Source organism: Ptychodera flava, chromosome 12 (assembly GCF_041260155.1).
Source record: "Ptychodera flava strain L36383 chromosome 12, AS_Pfla_20210202, whole genome shotgun sequence".
NCBI classification, from domain to species: Eukaryota; Metazoa; Hemichordata; class Enteropneusta; family Ptychoderidae; genus Ptychodera; species Ptychodera flava.
Window position 1 is genome coordinate 25,452,681 of NC_091939.1, and position 27,841 is coordinate 25,480,521.

General features: G+C 36.4%; 1 protein-coding gene and 1 long non-coding RNA gene across 2 annotated transcripts; both read right to left on the minus strand.

Annotated features, from left to right (window-relative positions):
* Nucleotides 1-2,537: 2,537 nt before the first annotated feature.
* LOC139146205 (transcription initiation factor TFIID subunit 11-like) lies at nucleotides 2,538-2,987 on the minus strand. Its single transcript, XM_070717613.1, has one exon. The coding sequence runs from the start codon at nucleotides 2,985-2,987 to the stop codon at nucleotides 2,538-2,540; it is 450 nt and encodes a 149-aa protein (XP_070573714.1).
* Nucleotides 2,988-15,268: 12,281 nt separating this feature from the next.
* Nucleotides 15,269-22,358, minus strand: LOC139145504 (uncharacterized). Its single transcript, XR_011554936.1, has 3 exons — nucleotides 22,108-22,358; nucleotides 20,802-20,895; nucleotides 15,269-20,020 (listed from the first exon to the last, which is right to left on the minus strand). It is a non-coding gene; the product is annotated as an uncharacterized lncRNA (long non-coding RNA).
* Between the last annotated feature and the right edge of the window lie 5,483 nt (nucleotides 22,359-27,841).

The following is a 27,841-nucleotide window of genomic DNA, read 5'->3' on the forward strand; positions in this document are numbered from 1 at the left end:
GAAAGTTCTGTGCCCAACTCGTGTGAGAAATCTGATCCCGGGTTCTCGGTGTATTAGATATTTTTGGCACATGATCACAAAGTGCGTTAACTTAACACTGGCAGACAATTAAAATTCAAAATGGTCGCAAACTCTTAGTTAACTCGTTCGGGAAAAGTTGAGGTTTCGAATTTCACAAAAATAAACCGATTACAGCTTTATTACTCCGTGAACTTCGAAACCCAACGAGTGGTACACCAAAAAAGTTTGAGAATTCGAATGTCTGTCCCTGCAGTGTATTGCACCTTAAGGTTCCAAGACAAGAAATTGACCTCTTTAATCTAACAATTCTCTGGTGGTTAAAAAGCTCAGAACCCCCGTAAATTATGTATTCTGTAAAAGTCTCGATATATAGCGGAACATTCTGGTAACCACAGTGTCACCATTGCTTACATGACGACCACGTGACAGGTAATTTGCATAACCTTTCAAAAATCGGTTTTACCTGTTTTTTCTCGATACTTAAAAATATCTGACTTAAACTTGCTGGAATGCAAGCTGTTACAACGCTCTTCAAAAGCATGTCTCAGATTTTTTATATCTTGCTTAGTTTTATCTTAGCACAATTTTAAAGAAATCAACTAGGGTTAAATTCACCCCTCTTGAAGTTTTTCTGGCATAAAAATTGTTTAAGAAAGTTAAAAAAATTTGAGACAGTCTTTGGAAGATCCTTGGAACAGCTTGCACTAACATAAATTTCAGCCACATATCTCAAAGCATCGAAACAAGACATATGGGAAACCGATTTTTGAAAGGTTATGCAAATTACCTGTCACGTGATAGTTATGTAAGCAATGGTGACACTATTGTAACCAAAATGTTGCTCTATATCTAGGCTTTCCGAAACTATATAATTTACAGGGGTACTTAGCTTATTAATAACTAGAGAATTGTTAGTTTAAAAAGGTCAATATCTTGTCTTGGAACCTTAACTTTGGCAGAGGCATTTTTGGCACATGCTCAAGTGTGAATGAACTGCATTTCTAAGATTGCGCCATTTAAGCAATGATCATCTCTAATTCGTTTCGCATTCTCTAAGACCGTCCCTTCAGAAATAAACGACAATTTCACCATGCTTCATTGCGGGCAAAATTCGCCATAAGATAAGGTGCTGCATTAAAATGGATTAGATGTATTTCCATTCAAAGCCCGTAAATTGCAAATCGGGAACACCACCAGATTTATATCTCTCTCATTTTTCACTATAATTGCTACAACAACATATATTATAAAGGAAACGATATGTTGTTGTAGATAAAGCTCATAGGGGCTCATCTTGAAGCTCGTCGAGTAACTAATGTTTTCTCAGGATTATTTTTTGTGAATTTCGAAAATTTTAATTTTCCCGACAGAGTTAAAGGGACATTAGCTGTAACTTTTGACTAATTTTTCACTACTCTGTTTCAATGTATCAAGTACAGAATTTTACTATAATCCGATCATCATGACCAATGCCCGGCGTCTTGCTTGCCAACACGGCCTGTATATGTGAAATAACCATTGTTATTGTTGATAAATGTATTCTAGTCCGGACCTGAATACAAAATTTAAACAATAACAATGCAGATTATACTCATATAGGGTATATTTTATGAGCAAAATATTACGAATTTCTCCATGGTTCAGGGATTCAAACCAGAAACTGCAGATGATACGTAAAACAAACAAAATAAAAAAATGACCAAAAGTTACAGCTAATGGATCTTTAACGCAGGTATGGCGTTAACATCATCGTTAATGCTGACCGTTAGAGTCATTTTGAATTTCAAGTGTCGGTATTAAAATTTGTTCCTCTATAATGCCAAATGTTGCACAGTGACCACTCTTTTATAACTTTCTGTTCAGAAGGAATGATTTCAAGTCTCGTTGCGTAAAATTTGAGCAAGAGATAAGCCTTCAATCTCAAGGCGCGTACTACTTAGATATGCTTACACGAGCGGCCAACGAAGTTGTTTAGACAAAAAGGTGTTACGTTCGTATGCAGTTTTTGAGCGGACGGGTAGCTAAAAATAATCAGTGGGCGGGGAGAAAAAGTCAATTTTACTGTTGGAAGTGAAGAAATATAAGTTTTTACACTAGCTTGGCAGGGAGTAAATTTATGGAAGTGAGCACCGAAAAATAGGTAAAGGAAAACAAATGTTGTGTTTGATAGAACTTCATTAAAGATCAAGTTAGAATACCGTTTATAACATCATATTTACGTGTGACATTTAAATCAGAAAGAATAACCTTTCAAATGTCAATGGATGACTCATAGCACTGTGACAACCTTCTACACAAGCAACAGCCGACACAGTCGTGTATAGATTTATCAAGCTGTACATGACTATGGCAGCAACATATACACCCTGCGTATGCAAGAGGGGTAAACATGGTGTTAAACGAACATAAAGATATGGCAACACTCTGGTTCTGTCATGTTACATTCATCTTTTAGGCTTCGGGTTTTTTTTGTGTTTTTTGTTTTGTTTTGGGGGGTTTGTCATTTGCCCACTCTCTCAATCAGCATTAAACATGTTATCGGCAGGTGAGACATTAAAATCATCACCATCATCATCATCACCATCACCATCATCATCATTATTATTATCATCATGATCATGATCATGATCATCATGATCATCACCATTATCATCATCATCATCATCATCATCATCATCATTATTATGATCATCATCACTACCACCACCACCACCATCATCATCATCATCATCATCATCATCATCATCATCATCATCATCATCATCATCATCATCATCATCATTATTATGATCATCATCACTACCACCACCACCACCACCACCATCATCATTATCATCATCATCATCATTATCATCATCATCATCATCATTATCATCATCATTCTCATCATCATCATGTACCCAATGCGACTTTTCGACAAAATGCAATCTATCTTCACTACAGGTGCAGCCAACGGAGCTATTCATCGAAAAAGCTGTTCCGGGAGCAATTTTTGAAGTTTTTAAGTGGCAGGGGACAAATTTTAGGGTTTTTTGTAGGGCAGGGCAGATCGGTTGATTGTCCTGGGGACAGGGCTTGGCGAAAAACGAGGAGAGGGAAAACTATTTTTAAAACGGGGTCAGGGGAAGTTGAGCCATGGTGTTTCCGGGGATTCAAGTCGGGACACAGGGCAAGTACTTATAACTTTTAGTGTCTGCAGGAGAAATGGAATGACAAAACTTTGAGGGGAATTTTTTCAAGAGCAGGGGAAATCGGCAAGGCTTTTTTCGCCACAGAACAGGGGAGCTTCAAAAATTCACAGTGGGGAGGGGAAACAGGTAAAAATAAGTGGGGAGTGGATAAAAATGCAGTTTGAATGTGGGAGGGTAGGTCGAAAAATTTTTAGTGGGAAGGCAAATTATGAACAGCTAATTAATTACCCTTTTGACTTAAAATTAGTCAGTTCACATTGCTTGTCACACACAATATATCTAATTATAGTAAGGACCCCTTTAAAAGTGCATTGTTCGTTGGCTGCACCTGTTTAATGCACATCACCGTGCCTTGATTTTTAAATGACAATGGCGCACACACTACAAACACTGTATGTATGTATGTATGCATGTATGTATGTATGTATGTATGTATGTATGTATGGAGTGTCAATTTTTAAATATCTCGGTACAATTTTAGATTCGAAATGCCATTTTACAGAATACACTCAATTTATTTTAAAAAGCACAGCGAAGCACAGCAGCGCTTATTACTCCTCAGGAAACTGAGAGGCTTTAATGTCAGCAAGAATATTATAGTAACTGTGTATCGTTCGCTTGTTGAGAGTATTTTAACGTTTACTATTATCACTCAATACATGAATCTCTCAGTTAACGACAAAATCACATTAGTACATGTCGTCAATCACACGATATTTAATGATATGTGAAATTCCCTCTGTGGGGTAAAATAAAGACCTAATTTTCAAAAACTAAGCCGGTGAAAATTTTACTTTTCCCATAAGTTTCAAGGTGAGCCTCCCTAACCCCCACCCCAAACAAATGGTGGGTCAAAAGAATATTGTAAAAGTTCGGCTTTTTGTCTCTGGAGCGCATTCTTCCTTAACCCTTTGAGCGCCAAAGTCTATTTTTGTCTTCTTTATAAAATACACCGCAGTCAATTATTTCTGATTTTTGCCAAAACTTTGATAAAAAACTGTAGCCGATGAACGGCGATATCCATTTGGTCCAAAATTAAAAAAACAAGTCATCGTTGATGACACAGTCCCCACTTGTTCATTGGTAATTTGATTACTGGTCCTCGGAGAGTGAGGATAGAGTCTTGTTCATTAACTGGGTCTGTGATTAAAAATATTGCAATACAAATGAGGCTTAATGGCCGAGAATGAGCTCTATGATGGTGAAAATGTAAAACCACTCTGACGATACTGATGACCAATCTGAGTGCAAAACATCTGATTAATATGACACTGCTACATATCTTTACACGCCATTGCACTATTGGAGGATATAAATATACACCACGTTTCATTAAATTCGATTAAGCGCTTCTAGACATGTTACTCTAATTATGAAAGTTCACAAAATATGCAAACTAGCAATTAATTGACATGATGCTTCTTAAAGAGGCACTCCCACTTGGTAACATTTTTAAAACACATTTTTAATGCCAATGGTCGATATTTGACGTGGTGATTGCGCGCGGATCGCGAGATATCGATAAAAACATGTCATTTCCAGAGCGTATTTTTCACATTCTGACGTTTTACGATCGTTTCTGATTTTGACCCGAAATCCCCGAAGGTTTGTGTTTGCGCTGATTGACGATATTCTAGGGATTCTACAATAAGTTCGAATGAAGCAATTAATTTACTTCCCACTGCAAAGACTTCATATACAGCATTATGCCTTTACCTCAGGAATTTTTTTTTTAAAACTTCTCCTTAGTTTTTGTCATTTTCATTATTCTAAATCAGTTGTATTATATTTTTAACCAATACCACATAAACATCAGTTTTTAGATGTAAAATATTAGCCGCCTCAGATGACTACATTTTGTCGTCTGCCACACAGTACGCCGCGCGCGTGGTATGCGTCTATGCATACCATGCTGTGGCCGCTATGTATCAACCGCACTTAACTGTGCTGGTCACCTATGCGAATTCTGGTGGAATTAGCAAAAATTGTTTTTCGTTTTTACGCCAAGTCAGTAAGACTCAGCTTTCTTCCACGGGGCATGACCGATCACTGACGCCAGTGGTACTGTGGCGTACAGCAGCGTAAGCATAGACTTGTACTCCATAGCTTAATTGACAATGGCCCCAGTGCCGAACGTTCGGTGTTCGGAAGCTGAATTTAGGTGGGCCACCGGAATTCAAACTTTTACTCTTTTGAAGACATGTTTTTGTCGATATCTGGCGATCCGCGCGCAGTCGCCACATCAAATACCGACCTTTGGCATTAAAAAATGTGCTTTAAAAAGTTGCCAAGTGGGAGTGCCACTTTAATGTCTTCACATAGTATTACAGTACTGTGAGATTAACATCTGTACCATGATACTAGTTACATAACATTGCACGTCATTACACTACTGGAAGATATACATCCGTATCACGTTGCATCAAATTTGATGCAACACTTCTCGATATTTCATATAAATTATGAAAATTCATCAAATATGCAAATAAGCAATTAATTGACATGATACTTCTTCATGTCTTCACACAGTATTACAGTACTCAGAGGTCAACGTCTGTACCATGTTTCATAAAATTTGATGCAGCATATCTGGACATATCACTCTAATCAATAAAGTTCATTTCATATGCAAATTAAAACTTTAGAAACATGACACAGATAAATGTCTTTATTCACCGATACAGCAATTTGAGCTCAACATCTATACCAAGTTTCATGAAATTTGTTGCACTATTTCTTGACGTATCAGCCTAATTACAAAAATTCATTCAATATGCAAATAAGAAATTAATTGATAAGAAACTGCTACATATCTTTGCACGCCATTTGACTACTGGAAGGAAAAAATCTGCACTTTCATTAAATTTGATTCAGTATTACAAGATATATGACAATAATTATGAAAGTTCATTAAATATGTTAATTAGCAATTAAATTACATGATACTCCTTAATGTGTTCACATAGTATTATAATACTGACAGATCTAAATCTGCACCACATTTTATAAAATTTCAAGCAGTTGTTCTGGAGATAGCCCAATAATTAGGAAAAGGAATGAAATATGCAAATTAGCGATTAATTAACATGATACTGCTAAGTGTCTTTGTACACTATTGTAGGGCTATGTGCTGAAGATTTGTACCATTTGTTTCATTAAATCTGTTGCAGTTTATTCTAGACATCATCCTAATTACAAAAATTCATCAAATATGCAAATTAGCAATTAATTGATGCAATACTGACATATGTCATTGACTGGTATTAGAACTCTGTGTGAAAAACATCTGCACAAAATTTCATCAAATTTGGCACAGTTGTACCAGAAACAGCGTTCTGATCCCAAATTATGCAAATTAGCACTAATTATGCATGTCACACCAATATAAATGGACCTGCATATGTATGCCATAGTATAGTATCCTTATACCAAGTTTAAAAAGAATTGGCACAGGCATAAGTCAAATATCTGCATTCATGAGCCCCTATGCATGGACATAGCATTAATATTAATACCATCCTGGAACCCCTGTGGATCATTCCTGGCAACCCTGTGGATAGATATCAAATATAGGAAAGAAAAAGGCCATCACACAGCCATTTTTGATCAAATCATTACAAAAATAGTGACAACATCACTGTTCGCTCCCATATAGTTATCAAATCAAGCCAACAATTTTATGAAACATGGACATACATACAGACAGACTGACACACAGACTGGCACACAGTGATGACATTGACCCCATTAACTGTGCCTTGGCCCATGGAGAGTGATAAAGATATAACAAACAGCTGAATGTAATGATAAAATAGTTAAGTATAGGCCTACAGGCACCTAGAGTGAATATGTTACAGCAATTTGACTAGTTTCTTTTCCTTATCTACTTCTGTGATAATCTTTAAGACAATCAATCTGCAAGGCAGTTTATGTACTGACAAATATGTTATCTTTTACTAGCACAGTCCCCAGCACACAGCAAACTATTCTTGATTTTTCATTTACAATATTTGACATAGACTGAAATACATAACATACAGCCAATCTTTACATTTTGCCCATACACCAGATACATGGAGAGATTGCAACATACAATCATCAACTGAGAAACCCTACAGGGAAAAGTAAACATTGTTTTCTTCCAGAACAGCTGGTGCATCCACATCTGGAACAACTTACAAACTTAACCAATTACACAAGGATGATGACACAAGAGATAAAGTTAAACTGTGGTGAACTTGACTTTTCCTTTCAAATCCTTACCTAACTTGACATCTTATACTGCATGGTTAATTTCGCGCAAAAATACATCGGGGTGGACCATTTGATAAAGGGTGGTGTCTGGAAGATCTATGAGGTACATTATCTTTTTTATCCGATCCATTGTACATTCTTTTTCCCCACTTTCCCACCTTTTCTTTTTGTCAAACCTTCTCTGGCTGAATTCTTTATTGGCATTTGTTTGGAATTTTTTTCAAATCTACCAGGAACCCCCCCCCCCTCCCTCACTCTTAAACATTTAAAAAATTTTTGAATATATTTGTTGGAAACCAAACTTGCTAAAATCACCTCAGCTATGTTTTCTAATGATTTTTTACCGCATTTCAACACCAAATACAGTTTACCATATCAAATGCTTACTAAATCACCACATTATATTACTCTTAGTTCCAGTAGGTATAAAATTGCCAAAAAAAATCTTAAAAATACAAAATGAAAGATATCCCAGTAAAATTGACAGTTTCGCAAAGTTGCCCCAAAAATTCAAAATTCCGGATTTCAACTAAATTTCAATATATCATATTAACAAAAACCCTAAGAATGGGTTTACTAAATATCAAAGCAATAAGACTGGTAAATATTGAGAACAAATTTTTTGACCAAAAATGAGAAAAATTGCCCCCCAAAATACAAAATAGCAGATTTCATCCCAATTTCAATATATCTTATTAACATAAACCCTAGGAACCTGTACACTAGATATCAAAGCTACCAGATCAGAAGTTTTAGGAGAAAAAATTTTCTGACCGAAAAAGGCAAAGATTACCCTAAAAATAAAAAAATTGCCAGTTTCAACATAACTTCAATACATTATATTGAGATTAATCTTAGATACCTGTATACCAAATATCAAAGCTATCAAATCAGTAGTTTTGGGATAAAAAACTTTTTTATAAAAAATTGGGAAAATTGCCCCAAAATTACAAATATGACAATATCAATACAATTTGTATAAGCATGACTGAGGTCCTCCTGAGGAACATGAATATTAAGTTTCATAGCGATCGGACGAGCGATTTCAGAGAACAAGATTTTCTGACTAAAAACAGAAAAAATACCCTAAAAATACAAACATGCAAATTTCACCCCATTTTTTCGCACACATAATTTAGAATACCTAAAGAAATCTGCATACTAAGTTTCAACCAAATCTGACCAATGCTTACTGAGATTTAGCCATTTGCAGGATTTTTCCTTTTTTCCCCTCATTTGCATATTTTTGGCACAGACATGTTCATTTGAAGAAATTCACATCTCCACCCCTAGTTGCACCTGTACACCAAATACTAAGACAGTAGGTGCTGCGGTTTAGGAGATTTTGACGTGGACGGACATACATACATACATACAGACAGACGACATTTTTCCACCTTATAATATATAATATACGGCTAGTTTTCAATCGGGTTCGAACCCACAACATACGGCATCAGTCGCCTAGCAGAGAGGCCACAGAGAGAACCGCTCGGCTAAATCTCCACTCCCAAAAAAGAGTGGTTCAATACCTCCTATTTGTATATATACATATGCATATATGGGAGCTAAAAATTGGCGTGCATATATATGACATAGGGATTAATATATGTACCAATGCAAATTAGCACTAATTATGCATGCCACACCAATATAAATGGACCTGCATATGTATGCCAAAGTGAAGTATCCTTTTACCAAGTTTAAAAAGAATTGGCACAGGCATATCTCAAATATCTGCATTGATGAGCCCCTATGCATGGACATAGCATTGATATTAATACCATCCTGGAACCCCTGTGGATCATTCCTCGCAAGCCTGTGGATGGATATCAAATATGGAAATAAAACGGCCATCACACAGCCATTTTTCATCAAATCATTACAAAAGTCGGCGTGCATATATATGACATATGGACTAATATATGTACCAACTTTCAATACAATCGCGCTCGCCATCACTGAGAAATTTACGTGAATGAACGCACAGTCGTCAAATATAGGAAACAAAATGGCCGCCACACAGCCATTTTAGACCTGATCAAAACAAAAATCAATGTGCATATGTATTACATATAGAGTAATCTATGTACCAAGTTTGAATGGAATCGCTCACAGCATCAATGAGAAATTTGTGTGAACATACGCACCGACATCAAATACAGGAAACAAAATGGCCGCCACACAAAAGAAATCAACGTGCATATGTATGGCATAGGTAATAATCCTTGTACCAAGTTTGAATGAAATCGCTCCAGGCTGTTCGGGCAGAAAGCATCAACAGTCAGCAGAGATTGTTTTTTCCCCTTGAGGTTTGTTAACAAAGGGATTGACATGATTAACATCAATAATATCTTACACAACAAGGACGTTATGGACAAAGTACCACCTTATTTTACATTTCAAGACCCTCCTATAGTGTCCTATACATATTCTAAGACCATAGGTAGGAAATTGTTTAATTACAATAGGGTCTTGAAAGAAATTGATATTAGGAACAATGTTCATGATGGTACTTGTGATTGTATGTCATCTCCTTTTGTTACAAACCTCACGGTCATATAATAACAGGTGACATGAAAATAGTTCCACATCCTAAGCTTCGGCAGCTGTTCCAGTTTGGCCCAAAATATCGCGAGCCACCCAAAGTAAACTGGAACTTTAACTTTAAGTTAATCATGGATGCTGCTGAGGCTTATGCTAAGAAGTGGGCTACCCTTGAAGACGAAGACGTTGGATGTCTTTCGGACTGGCTTCGCACAGTCCGTGATAAGGTAAAATCTCGCATTTCACGTCTTCGTTCTTTACACACTGTCATCAACACTACATCTGCCTTCGATGACCCTTCTGTACGGGAATGTCTAGATGCTTTACACGATAAATATTTGTTGTGCCTGCAGACAAAGCATCAAACAACATCATTTTTGTCTGCAAGCAATATTACATTCAATGTTTAAAGAACGAACTTCAGATTAACTCAGATGATGAGAGTAGCACAACATACTCTCTTTCAACCTTGTCTGAAGAGGAAATATTGCAGAACCATTCAACAGTTTTGAGTGAGTTTGGCATCGAGTTAGCAAAAGATGACAAGGTATTACCTAATCTATATTGGATTCTTAAGATCCATAAGAATCCCTATAAACAACGTTTCATAGCTGGTTCCAGTAAGTGTACAACAAAACGCTTGTCACAACTTTTAACCATCATTTTATCAACCATTAAATCTGGTTTGGTACGGTATTGTGACAAAATTTATGAAACCAGTGGGGTCAATCAAATGTGGATATTAAAGAACTCCAAAGAATTGTTACATATTTTACAAAATAACAAAAACATGTACAATTCAATCCACACATTTGATTTTTCAACGTTGTACACAACCATCCCACATAACAAACTTAAAGACAGGCTATCATCTCTCGTGAAGAAAGCCTTCTTTTACAGGAATGGTAGTCGTAGGTATGAATACATTGCCATCAAACGCAACTTAGGCTATTTCACCAACAGCAGTGATGCCAAACTCAAATACAGTGATGTTAAGGTGATTCAAATGCTATATTTCCTAATTGACAACATATTTATCAAGTTTGCTGGCATGACATTCAGGCAAACCATAGGCATTCCCATGGGCACAAACTGCGCCCCACTTCTTACAGACTTATTTTTATATTCGTATGAAGCAGAGTTCATGCAATCACTTCAGAAATCTGGGTGTAAAAGGATTGCCAAGCGATTTAACAACACCCACAGATATATTGATGATCTCATCAGTTTAAACAATCCTGGTATATCCAATTATCTACACCATATCTACCCAGATGATTTAGAAATAAAAGAAACAACTGAAAGTGTTGACTCGGCATCATACCTAGATGTATTGTTTGAAATTAGACATAATACACTATATACTAAGCTGTATGACAAAAGAGACGATTTCAATTTTGAAATCATAAACTTTCCCTTTTTGTCGAGCAATATACCATCATCTCCAGCTTATGGTGTGTATATTTCACAACTCCTCAGATACAGTAGAGCATGCCATTCATATGAAGACTTTCGAGTTAGACACAGCCTATTAGCTCAAAAGTTAGTGAGGCAAGGATTCTCAGAAAGTAGATTAGTGAAATCATTTAAGAAGTTCTACGGTAGATACGGAGATGTTGTATCCAAATATGACCTGTCTGTTTCTCAAATGATGAGTGACAGCATACCAAATTTTGACTCACAAAAGTAATTTGGTGAATTCACCAAATAACAATGAATTTGTCGCTTTTGGTCAATCTTGACGGGTGCGGCTAGCTGGCAGGGTACGCTTACCCATTCCGGACACCTGGTACCACCACTATTTCGTGGTTCAAGATGGCCCCATTGCCTTTGTCATCATCTATATGTTCCTTGGACCTGGTAAATTTCATAGTTTACCTTGAATGATAACGATTATTGGACTTGATTTGATGTCTATTGAGATATCTGCGTGAATGGATGGACGGACGGACGGACATGACCAAACCTGTAAGTCCCCCCGGACGGTGTCCGTGGGGACTAAAAATGTCACTGTGTCAGTAATGACCTTTTCAACAATGCCTAAAGTGATTTTCGCAGGTTTTTCTGGATTTTGCCGCGGAGGGTACACCATCTCCTACATAGTCTGATTAAGCCTACTACCAGTATAGCCAGTGTCTACCAATTCTGATTTCAATTTATCAAAATGAATTTTTCTAAGTGAGACCAATTTTGTATCAATTTTATGCCAATATGCTAATTGTGGATTTGCAACATGCATTTTCAGTTGCAGTCAAGTGGTCTTTTACAAATATTAACATTTGCCAATGATAAATATACTGTCATACTTGGGGTACCAGCAGATTTGCACTGCCTAGCACAGAGGCTAATACTAAATAATACCCGTATCAAGCTGACTGTATGCATCATTGTAAAAATGTCAATTAATGCCAAACGATATAAATTTATAAACGAAAATTCAGCTTGACCTCAGCCAACGAAAATGTACAAAAGTTTCAGACAGACTTTTCAAGTCTCCAACTTGATAAGAACGTTGAATGCAATGATATTTATTGTGCCTATGTGCTGTGCAGTTGACTGCTTAAACCGGCAACTCTCGTATAAAAGGGCGAGACCTCACGAGATTTTGCATAATGGTGGCAAATTTAAACTGGGAAGCAGGGGGATCTGGAGCGCCGCTTTTATGGACTTGTTGTCTCATATAATTGAATAAAACTTCTCATATTTAATGTATGATATTCGTAAGTGTCTCGATAATTTTCTGACGTCATATCAGCATTGCGGAATCAAAAAATCCCTTGTAAAATCGTAAAAATCTTCACAATGTACTAATGATTCAGCTGGTGTAACGGACCTAAAGGTAGTTTAAATGATCTATGATTGACAGTTTATGCAAATTTACAGTGAAGAACGGCCCGTGGTAAGTGCTACATTGTGTAAACCGAGTTTCCATTTATCAACAATAGGACGAAGTGTGTATGCGTAGAAAGGCAAGCTAATTCAAATGACATGTAAAGTTATCACGACTATTTTTGGATGTAGTTGACACATTACGATCACAGTGAAGCTGTCGCAGAGAATTCTACCGAAACTTACTTGTCGCGTTCACTCAAAACTTGCAGATGCTGCGAAAACAGCGTACAATCGTATTTCGGTCATCTGGGTCAAAGAATTTCACACAAGTAATACTAATGTAAAATAACTCGCTGGAATTATTTTATTTTACACAAAATCGTCTTTGATCAGAGCATATTTTCATTTGGAATTTCGTTTTTTTCATTTCAAGAGACATGATATGCCGTTTGGCATTGATATATAACTTTCGCAGTGCTCTAAGTATATCATCGTTTTTCATCAGACAACGATCACTTGTTTCCACAGAATCGATGGTGGAAACGGCACTGTCATCAGAGACGTTGTTTGGAGTTGTGCGTGACCGTGTACTTGGCAAAGGACCCTCCTCCACTATCTCAATGTTATTCAACTGAAAAAATGTTTTCAGTGCTTCCTCCTCCTCTCGGTCGACCACTACTTTGAAGTATGATTTTGCCGTAGGTCGTGACATACTCGGGAACAACTTCACCGAAAAAACTGGCAGCCTCGGAATTTACTCACTCCACGCGGTCTTACAAGACGTGAATGACTTCTCTCGACCTAGTTGCGCGCCAAATAGTGCTACACTTAGGATGGCAGGTCAAACCATTTTTATGAAAGGGTGATGTGTAGGATAATAATGAACTGAAATATTATCAATACCTTCCATATTTTCCTGGTGACCTCTCTTCCACGAACGTTTACAATTTTTGACAAATACTGAATGGGCTAGACAGACAACTTTACACTAAAATATACGAAGTACTGCCGGATAAAAAATTTTCTTCTCTGTAGTTTCGGTGCCAAGGCCCCCCCGTGATGCGTTCAATAATACCATTTTAGTGCAAACAAAGGAAATACAGCTTACTTTTGTTTTACAGACCGATGTTGCAAACTTTTGCCGGTACCGATAGCGCCATTTTTATAGAAGTTTGGACATCTTTGATATCTGTGCTAAATCTCGTCTTCGTATTTCCGTTCCTAATCGTAATTGAGGAAGAAACTAGTCATGGAGGAAAACCAGCATCAGCAATGTACTGACAGTTCTGCGAGAGAAACTCAACGTCGGACTTATCCCTCAGATAGTGCCGAGCGCATGAGAGAAAGAAACTTGAAACGGAAATTACAAGACACAAAAAAACGCGGTAAAGTAACTTTTTACTATAACGACGAGGAAGAAAAGCGTACTCTTTTCAACAAATTGGACAGAATAAAAAGTATCCTCGATGGAAAGAGACCAATCTCGACCATCCAAGCACTCGTTACCGTCTTTGATTTTTTCATAACACATAACGCGGAATGTGAAAATGTAATATATGACGGTAACGACACATCACGTCTACCATCCTCAATTTCAATGGCATCGGAATTTCATTACGCCGCACTAGATGATTGCCTTCAATTGGAAGATGACATGTTTATCTGCACGACTAAGTCACTACAACATCTTGTAGATACCGTTATTGAACATCAGAGTGATTGCCATTCTTCTAAATGACAATAACGGAAGTTGGTAAGTCGGGCATGCTTTGACAACAACATTGGCGTGTTCAAAGGAATGTCATAGAAAACGTTGGAAATCTTCCCAGTACATAGAAGGAGGAGAGTTTTTAGTAAATGTGAGAGTTGCACATGGTTACTTTTCATCGGGACTGTTACCGAATCAATATTCAAAATTCTGCAAAGCCTCTTCTATCGGAACAATAGGAGAAAAATCACTTTATGAATTGCAAAAATCGTACATGGAAGTAGTCAGTGCGCTATCAAACGAATCACAGGAGACGGCACTTCTTGAAGAAATGGCTGCAACTGAATTTATTTCAGAGGAAACAGGAGGACTGCGGGATGGAATCCAGATTTTGACGGATGCTTGCCATTGCTGGCGAAAGAACGCAAGATTTTCGGATGTGGTTTGCATTGGTTTTCACACGCACAGAGTTATTCGTGTTGAAACTGTAAACAAGGAGGAGGGACCGTGCAGCCAAAGGCATGAGTTATTAGGCGTGAGACGAATATACAATTATCTTGAAGAGAAAGAGTGTGCCGTGAAAACTCACGTTCATGATAACAACGCGAGTGTCTCAAAATACGTGAAGCAAGAACATCCAAATACAAGGAACAGTAAAGACACTTGGCATGTAACAAAGGAATTGCACGAGAAGCGAAAAAATTGCGTCGGGACCTAAATATAGCGAGGGCAAAACTTGGCACGCGGAGCTGGCAGACAAAGCAGCGTCGATAAAAACTCACATATACTGGGCAATGAAATCATGTAACGGCAATGCAGAAACTCTGAGAAAGAGAATCACAAACATAATCCCCCATCACAAAGGAAAACACGATCACTGTCATTCTGACTCTCGCTGTAGAACAGATCCAAACTATCACCCGACTAAGGTCAACATCACTGACCCCACTGCTGAGAAAATTCTTCTATCATTCCTTCATAGACTTCCCGTTTATAAAGATGCGGAGAGTTACTGCTGTTGTCATGACACACACTATGTAGAGTCTTTTAATAATGCTTTACTTCAATACCATGATAAACGAATAGTGTTTGGCAGGGAATCTTATCAAATGAGAACGAATCTTGCTGTACTTGATTGGAATGAAAGCGTCGATCGCCGTGCAACGTCGTTTCGATCGATAGTCGATGTCACTAATCCAAGGCAACGGTCATCCGTTCCTGTACGTGTTCGCAAAACCTCCGAATTCAAATCTAAACTTTGGAGAAATTGGCTGCAGATTCTTTACAATAGATAGAAAGCAAAACAGCACAAGTCTAAAATATCGTGTATGATGAATCGTTCATGCAGGTAGAGTTCATTCTGTTTATTTGTACAATCAACACACGTGGTATTGATACAATGTGCCCTTAGCTTCAGGTCATTTTTGAAACAATGTTGCACCAAATTGTGCTCATTTTTCTGTCAAGCCCCACCCACTTTTCTCGGTAGGGCCCTACCGAGAGTTACCGGTTTAACATGCAGTGGCGCCATTATTCAATCAACGCTCCTACTAAGTTCAAAGTCTATGAAGTCTCTGAAAAATTGATTTGTGCATTTTTGGTGGTCTCTTTTGGGGCCTGAACGTATTAAATGGCAACTAAGTTATACAGACATCCAAACGAAATACACTGAGCCATCTACAAAACGAAAAAAAACCTCTTGTTTTTGAGAGGGGAAAAAAACAATATTCTGCAGGCAGCTCCGGAACACAAAATAACATAGTTTAGTTTTCTGTGCTCCAATTTCGGTAGTTTCACTGACTTTTTGAAATAATTTACCTCGTGAATGGCCAAAAATTCTAAAGAAGAAGAGTAGGGAAAGAGATGGGCAATATGCCTTTATTTAATATGGGCAGAGTGCCTTTATTTAATATACAAATACATGATATACAAATTTAATTTACAAATAGATTGTCATACGAATCAACAAATTCAAAACAATTGTTCCAACATCTTCATCGGTGGTGCCATTCTTTTCTTCTTTGTCATCTTCTTCTTCATCTTCTTCTTCGGTGAACTGTACATCTCCTGCAGAGAGAACAAAACATAATCCAACCCCAAACCCAGTCTACTTCTTCTTCTTCTTCTTCTTCTTCGGTGAACCGTGTCTTCTTCTCTTTCTTCTTCTTCGGTGAACTGTACGACTTCCATCCTGCAGAGAGAACAAAACATAATCCCAACCCACACCAATCCCTCATCCAATTACCCCAATACAATCAAACCCCTTGATGTTTGTGAGACTTTCTGTAAGTATGACACAATAAATGAAAAGTCAGTTTAAGATAGGACAAATGGAAAAAAATGTGAAAACATATTTTTACTTGGGGAATAAATTGGGGTGTTTGCTTTCAAACAATCATTGGTTATGTTAAATAGGTGTCGCAGGGTCATATTGCAAAACAAAAACAGTGTTAAGAGTTTTAAATAAAAAGAGGGTGAAAATGCCACATCATCAATCAAATTTGAACAGTTCACATATATCAGGTGTTTTGAAGCTGATATAGGCCAAACAATGTCAAATGAATTCAAAAGGGACTTTGTAGAGTTTACAGGATAATGAGACTGGTGACAATGCCACATAACCTTGGGGAATTTGTATTTTAAAGGACAATCAAATTTTTAAGAACAGTTCATATCTCAAATGGTGGAATCAGAATGGGTCAATTGATGTCATTCATTTGCATCATGATTAAAAATTGACTTCATAAAGTTCAATGGCAGGGAACATGAAAATGCCGCACGACCTTGACAGATACAAATATCCATTGATAATCAATTTAATTTGAACATTCATATATAAGCAGGAGGGAACCAGACTTGTACCAAATGAAAAACTGAATTATGTAAAATTACATTTGAGGTTGGGAGGGGTGAAAATGCCACATAAGACAATTTGTGTGATAAGTGGATTACAAATATTTTGAACAGTTTAGGAATCATCCAGTTAGAAATTTAATTCAAATAGGCCAAATTACACATTTTTAGGGGGTCATAATAAAGTGAATGTGTCAATTTCAATTTGATGACTGATGAAAATTTAGAGTACTTAGTAAATGGAAATAAGCAAAATGACAAAATTGTTTAGATAAAATGCATAATCAAATTTGAATTGGGGAATTTTAATTTGATGATTGGACTGAGGAATGATCCTGCATCATCTCATTGGTCTTTTTTTTATGAAAGGGACAGGGTCAAAATTTGGGATGTTTTTATGATAGGTTATGGAAAATGCTAAAAAATTTTAAGAGTACATTTGTCAATTGATGGTTAATGTAAATGGGAAAATATGTAGATAAATTTATCAATGTGCATGTGAATTTGAAAAATTGAACATTCTAAATTTAGGAGAGTAATCATGCCAAAACAATGGAAAAATTGAAATAGATATGTCGCCAATGCTGGATGTATGCTTAAAGTTCTGCAAAAGGTATCACATGTACAGCGTAAGGAAATCAGGCGATGTCTGAGGGTGCAATAGCCAACCACGTTACAAGGGCAAATTTCAGAACAATTTGAGAAGCTACACAAATAAAGTCAAAGCAACAATAACTACATGATCAAAAGAGACAATTAACTTTTTTATTGAATACTTTACATTAATCTAAAATGTAGGCTGGCAAGTATTCAATAAGAGCCATTTGTCTCAATGTTACCCATTGTCATGATTGACAGTCACATCCAAAAATATCACAAGAAATCCACCATACTGTACAGTCACACCAATCACAAAGCTTTAGCCATGCATCCATACATTGTGCAACAATTTTTGTGTCAAACGAGGCCAACATGCACAGGGAAGTTTTGCCAGAATGTTTATCAAAATAAAAATATATTATTCAAATGTGTATGAAGTTTATTGAAATATGGTCAATTTTTGTGAGAATGATTGAAATCACATTTTATTGCATGGAATTTTTCAGAACATTAATCATCAATTGTTTAAAGGGATATTGTTAGAATTTTTCAGATATTATTTTATGTAATATGATCAAGATGATGTAAATAATAACAAAGGGTATGATGCAGAATCATACCAAATTTTTTTTAAAATAATGCCAATTGTAAATAACAGTTGTAAGTATTCTTCAAAAACATTTTTCAAAAAATTTTTCAATGAATATTTTGTTTTCAATAGTTTTCAATTTTCAATGAAAAGAAATATTACAGATGGTTTGTTTCAACGGTATGAAATTTGGAAGATGTATATGTTTTTGTTGTTTAACGGCACAAATTGAAAAACTGCAGCCAAATTTGTGAAAATGACACACTCAGGGGTAATTTTGCAGTATTAATCATGAATCATAAATTGCAATTTGTGAAATCTTTAGACAGAGGGTCAGACAAATGAAATATTGAGCACAGAAAAAAATCATATTAGCTTGAAATATTTGCATTAATTAAGGCATTATGTGGCATTTTCTATAATTTGGTTTTACATTTTGATAAAAATAAAAGTGAAAAAGTCATATGTCACATTTTGTGGGGGAAATTTGGTATTCAGAAGGATCATGACATTTAATCAATGAAAATTATTTTTGACACTTGTGATAAAATAAGGCCAAATTTGTGATAATTATTGCATAAAATAAGGCATCTTGTGGCATTTTCAAGTCACAATTTGGTTAAGAGTGACCGGGTAAGTTGGGAAATTTTGGTATTGAGGAATCTTCGAAAAATTACAGTAAATCATTGATTGATTAAAGTTTTGAATTAGGTATTGGTAGTTCTTGTGAGAAATATTGAAATGTGAAAGAAAATTTGACAATTGATGCTTAAAATGAGTTATATGTGGCATTGTCAGGCAGTCTGTTGGTTTTTGGTAATAAACAGTGAATAATCAAAGAAATAATACAGGGAATTTGGTCAAACACATAGAAATCAAGCGGGGGAAGCTTTGGTGTAAGAGAGATTAGATTTGGTCAAATAAATAGAAATATGGTAAAGTTTTGAATGGGAGAGTAACTTTTGTTGAAATATCAAAATTATATAAATTTATGAGGAATGACATAAAAATTAATGGTATGATGTGGCACTTTCAATAGAATTTTTTTTCAATATGCCAAACAATGAAAAACATGGTGCTTAAACACATGATATAAATTTTTGTTTGTTTGATTATGGGCAAATAATTTGTGAGGAAAATTTTGGCATGGCATCTTGTGTCATGTTACAAAAACAGTAAATGGATTTGAAATATTGACAAGAACATCATTTACGGGAATCGGTCATACTTCAAGAAAGTTTCACAAACATCACCCCTCCAAATCTTACCCTATCCCTCATAATATCAATTCCAAGGCCCCATATCATATACCCCCCTCCATCCCAAACCACGGTACCCATCCACCTTGATTCCCTATCCCTTACTAACCTTTGGCCATAGACAGCACCATGTCTCCACCCTGCTGATGTTATATGCATGGTGTCCCTGAAAGGAAAAGTAAAATAAATATTAGTTATTACTTGAACAATCATGATTTAATTCCCCTTACTGGGTTAATATTTGATGACTAACTGTCAACCAACTTCCACACAGGGCAATCCCAATTTAGTATTTTGAATTGATAACAAAAGATTTCACTTATTTGTTAAGTCATTTCATCTGTATTGTATATTTTCACTATCAGTTCACTCTAAGCAAATTTAAAAATACCTGATTTTATTTCTGATCTCTGGAAATCTATCTCAGGGCAGAACAATCAAATAGTAAATACGAACACAACTGTTGACAATAGTACATGTACACTGTTTCATTACGAAAGCCTTCGCGAGTGGAAGAGTGACCCCGTGACCCCACAACCGCTAAATTCAACCGTTAATTGTGAGGTAAATTTTATACTGTCAGTGAATACAACTTCAGCTATCTGGCAACAAGGCAATCAACGCAAACGATGGGAAAGTTTATGCTTGTGAATCCCGCCATCTGACATTTGTAAACAAACTCTTCACAGGGTCACTCATCCACTCGCAAAGGCTTTCGGGAGTAAAAAAGCTATTCAAAATGGCAAAGTGGCAATGCAAGTGCGAGTACTCGCCGGACAGTTAATTATCGCCCATAACTGGCAGATTTGAAAGAAATGCTGTAACCAGAGTAAATATTTGAAAGTTTGAAGACTTGAAGGTATTTCCGACCGGTCGATGTAATTTTTTTGAGGTAGATGCTTTATTTCGTTTGTTTCGGGCCACCGGTCGATTTTTCCGCATCATACCTTGTAATGTTATACAGTAATTGAGGTTCGGCCTTCGGCCTCACAGTGTCAGTCACTTCCCATCCGACGACGATCTACGAAACATTCCGTACACCTGTGATCCAATGTACAAAATCCTTCAACAAGTTTTAATGGAGTCTGCCTGTGTGTAATGTATATGCCAAGTATTTGATGTGTTTTGTTTCCCATGCACCACATCAAATTGAATGATACTGAAATTTAACTGACACCATGACTCATGAATTTGAATCAATGTCCATGCAGTACATTACTACAAATGAAACAGTGGTGCCGTTGAGAAAACATCAAGAGATGTAGAGTGAGAAATCATACAAAAATGTATCTCAAAATTCATCAAAATATAAGCTATACAATTTCAAAATTACACTGTACATGTCATATGTAGAGTCTAACAGCATAAACAAGTATATCTATCCCTGTTTCACCTGAAGCTGTATCTGGAAACAACTTTTAAATTTCTAATATGTAACAGGTCTGACCTGAGAGCGAGCGCAGCGTAGGGTATATCGTCATTGATGTTTTCAATGCATGATGCATATCTTGGCCATTGAGGTTGAATTGTTGTCAGTTGTTTTCTAGAATAACATTTATAGCAATTTAACTCGGAAATGCCAAGTTCACTAACGAAATTATTTAAAACTGGTAAATTATATGATTCCGATCAGTTTATTGTATTAAACAGGGGCGGGAACAGGCAGGCTAATGTAAAATACGTACTTGATCCCGTCGGTAGCTCTCAGCTCACGATTTTTAATCCTCGCGTGATTTGATCGTTCGTTCTCGCGAGGGTAGGCTTGTTTCAAAATGGCGGCGCCCAGTGATGACCGAACCCGGCCTTCAAAAGTGATCGAAAATAGTCATTTTGAACCAAATTTCACACTTTCTTTGAAACAGAGAGATTCTTTTGTCGAAAATACACATTGTCGAGTAAGATTTGTGGTAGATGATATCTTTAATTTCACGTAATCCGTGTAAAAGTATTCAAAATGGCCGCCTCCATGGAAGTGCTCTCTAAATTTCAAACTCGTAGGTATACAGAGATTCCATTCTAAATTTCTTGTACATGCATTAGTCTCAATGATCGCTTCGCGAGCGGCCTTCGGCCGCTCTGGCTGCGCTCGCTAATATCCTCTCATTATCCAGCCCCTCTCATTAATGCACGTTGATTTGTTTCATGATACGATAGCTTTGCGTATAAACAGCGAAAGATATAGCTACTCACTACTATTTTCAATAGAAAGTATGTGGTGTTATCAAAATTGAAAGTTGGATGCGAAGAACTTACCGAGACATGTCTTGGAGAGGCAGGGATCCAGTCCTCGGAGCATTCGATGTCACAGTTCCAGAGAGACCGGGCGAAAGGCATGCAGCATCCACACCACTGAAGTTGCTTTAATTAGAGGTCAATGTAAGTCAGAAATTACAGATCAGCAATGTCCGGAAAGTTCACGTCAAATTGTTCAACGAAATCTTGAAACGCGCAACGTGGATAGAGGGACTGTGGCGCAACGTAACTTGGAATCGCGGTGGTCTTACATACGCATCCAATGTCGGTATTCTCACATAAACAAGTGGATCTCGCACAGTCTCGCTCACCAGAGGGCGCATGAAGTTCGCCATGCGATGTGGGAGTATCGTTCTTTCAGGTGCATATTTATTTGCGGTACCTCTGCAGCCTGGTCTTCAATTTTTTAACTCTAAGTTGTATTCTAACTACAAACTTTTGACCGCCGATATGCGTATATTTCTCGATTAGAGAAATATAAAGCTTGTCACATGAATCTTCCTGCAATTTTCAGCCGAAACAAATTATCACATGAATCTCAGTAAGCTTACTCAGTCAACCTCACAGGCGCCCGTGGGTTGAGTAGTCTGCTAGATCGATCGATTTCCTGTTCGATCTGTCCGCCACTGCAACCTATTTGGAAGTATTTATATGGAAGTGGTGGTTGCAGTGGTGGGCATAGATAGATCAAGTAGGAATCGATCGATTTAGCAGACTACCCAACACATGGGCGCCTGTGGCCAACCTCTTTTGCAGTGACGGTGTTCGCACGAAAGTAGCCTGACCAAAATTGCTGAGGGTGGGATGGGGCGAATTTCAACTATGTCTTGGTGCAATCATGCATTTAAAATTTCGAAGTAGAGCAATAAATTTGCAGCCAATGTACATTATAATAATCATTTACGCAAATGGAATTACATAATAATATCGCATGTTTTGAATATAGATGTAGAAAAATGTCATAATCAAAGTAATAAAAGAGAAAACAAAAAGAAAAATGTATGGTGCTTTCTCCACTTTAATTAAAAGCTCATGAGTAATGAGTTGATTTTATTGTTTTAAAAAAAGTCAAACACTGTACATGCAATTCTGCCGCCAGCTCCCCAATCAAGTGTATGACTCTTGGATCATTTCGCCCTTTAGATGCAAATTAAATGCATGAACACCCACCCATCAATACAAAAAGCACCTAAACTTAATGTAAAACTTATATTTCCATAATATTTGGATCAAATTTAGTTGAACTCGAAGAAAATCTGGTAATTTATTGCATTCGTGAAAACCTGAAATACGAGTGTAATTACGATTGCTTTTAACTCTGAGTTACCAAGTAAAATATCAACTTTAGCTAACCCATGGAAAATTCCACTTTGTGTTCTTAATAAATGAATTATGTCATTCCAAAATTGATAACTACTTGTACACCCAAAGAACAAATGTTCAATTGTTTCAATTTCTCTCCCACAAAACGAACAAAGATCAGAATCAGAGATATTTCTGAGAAAAAGAAATCGAAGGCGTTCTTAGTCGCTACGATACATGGATGCGACCTGACGTCACGTTGAACGACTTTTTTCCTTTGATGACCGTCATGTTGAACGACTTATTCCTTTGATGACTTTCTACAAAATGGCATGCTTAATACCCTGCCTACTTCCTGAAAAATGTACACTGCTGGACATGTCTTTTCTCCCGACTGTCACTATCTAACATTTTTCATGGGCGTATAGCCCGATAGTGGACTTATACTTTAGAACTTTTTTTTTTGGTGAAATACAATGAAATCCTCTGCCGGACTTTTTTTTTTTGAAAAAGATAAATTTATTTCCACATAGTCACAAATAAAACAAATCTACATAACTGTGAATGCATTAAAATTACAATGCGTCTTGTCTGATGACAAAAAACCCATATAATTAGCTGTTTAATTACAAAGATCATCATATGAATGCATTCAGGATGCATTCTTCTCCTTCAAGTCTTACAAGGCTTGAAAACTTTGTGATAAAATCCTCAGTTTTGTTCATCATCTTATAAGTGAAATATAATGTATTCATCCATGAGGAGAGATAACATTTCAATTGCATGACATAGGATTGAAGGGAAACTTTAATCCCATCAAGAGTAACCGAATTTCGAATATTCCAAACTGTATATTTTACAAAGGAAGTAATACAGTAAATAATGTCAGATGTTGCATTATTATCATTTTCGATTCCTGCAATTGCTAATCTTTTGATATTGATATTAATATTATATAGGGCTCAGCCCTTGGTGTCGCGCCAGGGGTTAAGATTGGCAATGTTATTTGTATTGATTCGTGATAAACTGTAATTGTTACTTCATAAACGTTTATATGACAACTATGCCCAGTTTCCCTCTGATGAAAGCAATTCACGTACGTACACGACGTCAAACCCTGCAGCAGGGCAGGTATAGATTTTCTGTAGCGTGTAAAAATTTTGGACAAAAATTGGCAATTTTTACTATGATAACAGCCTATTGCGTTAAACAAGGGACGTATATGCAATCTTTATCATTGCAATGGTAACCGCACTGCCCACCTTCCACTTGCAAGCTGAAAACTATAGCGTTCCGTCTAAAAACTGGCAATTTTTGAATCTAATTATTGACACAGAGGGCGCTCTTCTGTAATTCAATCCCAGCATTCTTTGCGTTTGCCCCCGTTCATATGCACGACAGTTTTCTCCGTTTATCTATATCAACGATATTTTGTATCAGCGACAAGGTGCATAATAACATTTACTGGCTAATAAAAGAGGTGTATTTTATAAAAGGCATGTTATATAATAGTAATTTGTTTCGTATTTGTTTATTTACGAGTACTCAAAAAAAAAATGGCGGCGCCCGTGAAAGAAGGGTACACTTCCGGTTACTCGCATAGTATATTATGAATAAGCGCATGCGTAGTCAGTAAGCCGCTGGCGCGACTATTATCAAAGTTGTGTTTTCTGACAAAGAAACAAATACATTTCTGCCAGATTTCTTTAACATATTTACACTCAAATAAGATGTGTTCCAGTGTTTCTTCTTGGCCACAAATATGACATTTCCCATCACTTAAATTGAAAGTTTTGGCCAAGCTTCCTGTGACTAGGCCTCGATGGAAAATCTTCCAATTTAAATCATTTACTGAATTGCTGACAATTCCTGTTGAATTAAGACGGTTGAATAAAGTAGCTTTGTAGCTGTCAGTGAGACTTAGATTCTCAGCCCATTTTTGACCAATCTGACCTTTGACTGCATGCCATTTCTTATCAACTAATTTCCAATAAAGTGACTTGGTTTTGACATCATTTTTTGTCAGACCATAATTCTCTAAGTCTAAAATATCATAGTTTTCTTCATTTTGGATGTTTGAAGAGATGATTTGTTTCCAGGAATCTGGAATAGCATTGAGGAGTGTTTCATACTCTGTCTTGATTTCCTCTTGCACATGTCTAATTGTACCTCCTCTAATTTTTGCAATTATTTCCTATGGTTGAAGCCAGTCATTTCTGTCATCATTCCAGATGTCCCTAAGCCTTAAAATTCCACTCTTTGACCATTTTTCATAAAAGAGGACACTTCCTTCATTCTTAATATTGTCATTATACCACAGAACTATTCTAAGAAGATTCTGTTTTGATGTGGTAGATTCACTCTTGTAAATCTAAGTGACTTCCAGGTATTTAACATATCCCCATACACCATTGGGGTTCGTTTGTTGTTGACTTTGAAATTGAGATGGAGGTAGTGATAATCACTATTCAGTTTATTGTCATAATTCGCTATGAAATATTTTGATAAGCTGGCCTATTTAGGGGTCCCTTTATCTGGATTTTTCTCAAATAATTTCATAAGCCACTTTAATTGGAGTGCATTAATTTTTTCTTCAATGTCGACAACTTTTTTGCCACAGTCATCATATCTTTGAATGAAAATGCCCCTTTTTATAACTTCTCGTTTGCCTCTCCAAATAAAATTCCATAATTTACTATTTGCTTCATTCATAATTTCCTTAGGTACGTGATCAAATGATGCCAGGTACCATAATTTTGATGCAGCCAGCATATTAGCTACAATTGCCCTGCCTTTAAAAGACAGATTTCTAGTATTCCAGATCTTAAGACAATTCGTAAATTTTTCCATCACTGTTTTCCAGTTTTCTCTAGGTGTGTTACTGTTTCCAAACTTTAGACCGAAAATGCCGCCTTCTGTGAGAGCGCCCTCTACAGGCGATTTTGAAATTTCTTTCAATTTCTTTCATAATGCATTTCTTAGAAGAAAAACATTGATTGAATCAGTAACACATCGTATGAAATGCTGGTCCATAAATATTTTCAGTTTAAGAGTGCAGGAAAGTCTCTAATATTTCATTTTATATGATATAAATGTCTAATATGTTTATTTTAATCGTTACCCAATCTTTTCCATTTACACACAATGCATGCATTTATACACATACTCAACACACATACAAGTACGAATGCATGCATGCATACATACATGCCAACACACACAAATAGATACATACATACACACACACAAATAGATAAATACATACATACATACATGCATGCATGCATGCATACATGCATACACGCATACACGCATACACGCATACACACATACACACATACATACATACATACATACATACATACATACATACATACATACATACATACATACATACATACATAGTTACAATCAGGATTAGGAAACAATGCATTTCAGTGTCAGGCTGTATAGAATAGTGGCAAGGGATTTCATCTTATGATTTCACAGATTTGCAAAGATAAATCCCCTTTATTAGAACTGCTTAAATATGTCTGTTTTCTTCTCAACTTCATTACCTGTTTCTTTCACAGTTTCCATTTCATAATGTTGGTTTTAATTACAGGCATTGTAATCCATATACAATACTGCGACTAAATACATAAACCTATTACACACACCCTTTAACAGGTCATAATAAAGACATAGAGAAGGAAGTGTATTTTCATTAAAGAAGTCTTAACTTGTATTTATGAACATTAATTAGAACAATTATGACACAGATTTATGTAAGGGCCTGCATACTTATACAATTCTAACTCCTTATTACATAAAGATGGCAAATTACACTGTCCGGCCCAAACCGCAATGAGTCCTACATTTATTTTCTACGGTATGATCCTTGGCGCTTTATTTGTGGCCTTTCATACAGTGGATTTGTACATATGTGATGGTCCTTTACAAAGTGCTCAAGTTTCCTCAAGTTGTCACCAGGCATACACAAATAATTTGGCAAGATGTGATTAAATCTATAGTGGACCTGCTCCATGCATTGGTCTCTGAAAAAATCCAAATCCTCTATGATCTGCATTTATCCTTAGAAAGACACTTTCTTCAGGAAAATTTGACCTGTAGGTCTCCATGAATTTGGATATACCAGTATCTGAAATAAATTGTATGTGAAAAAGAAAAAAAATTGTTTGTTGTGAATTGGTTTGTTTGTTGTTCATAACAGAGTAAAGTTGGAATAAATTATTGTAGTATATTTATAAAATTACTCTTGAGAAAAATTACTTTGAGTCATTTATTTATCTGTGTCAATATTCTACTTTGTCTTTGAAGATGTCTGTTTCTCCAGTCCAGCTCTGCTTTGATGTGTGTGTGTGTTTGTCCAGTCCAGCTCTGCTTTAATGTGTGTGTGTACTCACCAAAGTCATCAATTTCAACAGCCGTT

Bases quoted from the DNA above. Each gene is read 5' to 3' on its own strand.
- LOC139146205 (XM_070717613.1), bottom strand. From the start codon at position 2,987: ATGAATAGCTCCGTTGGCTGCACCTGTAGTGAAGATAGATTGCATTTT.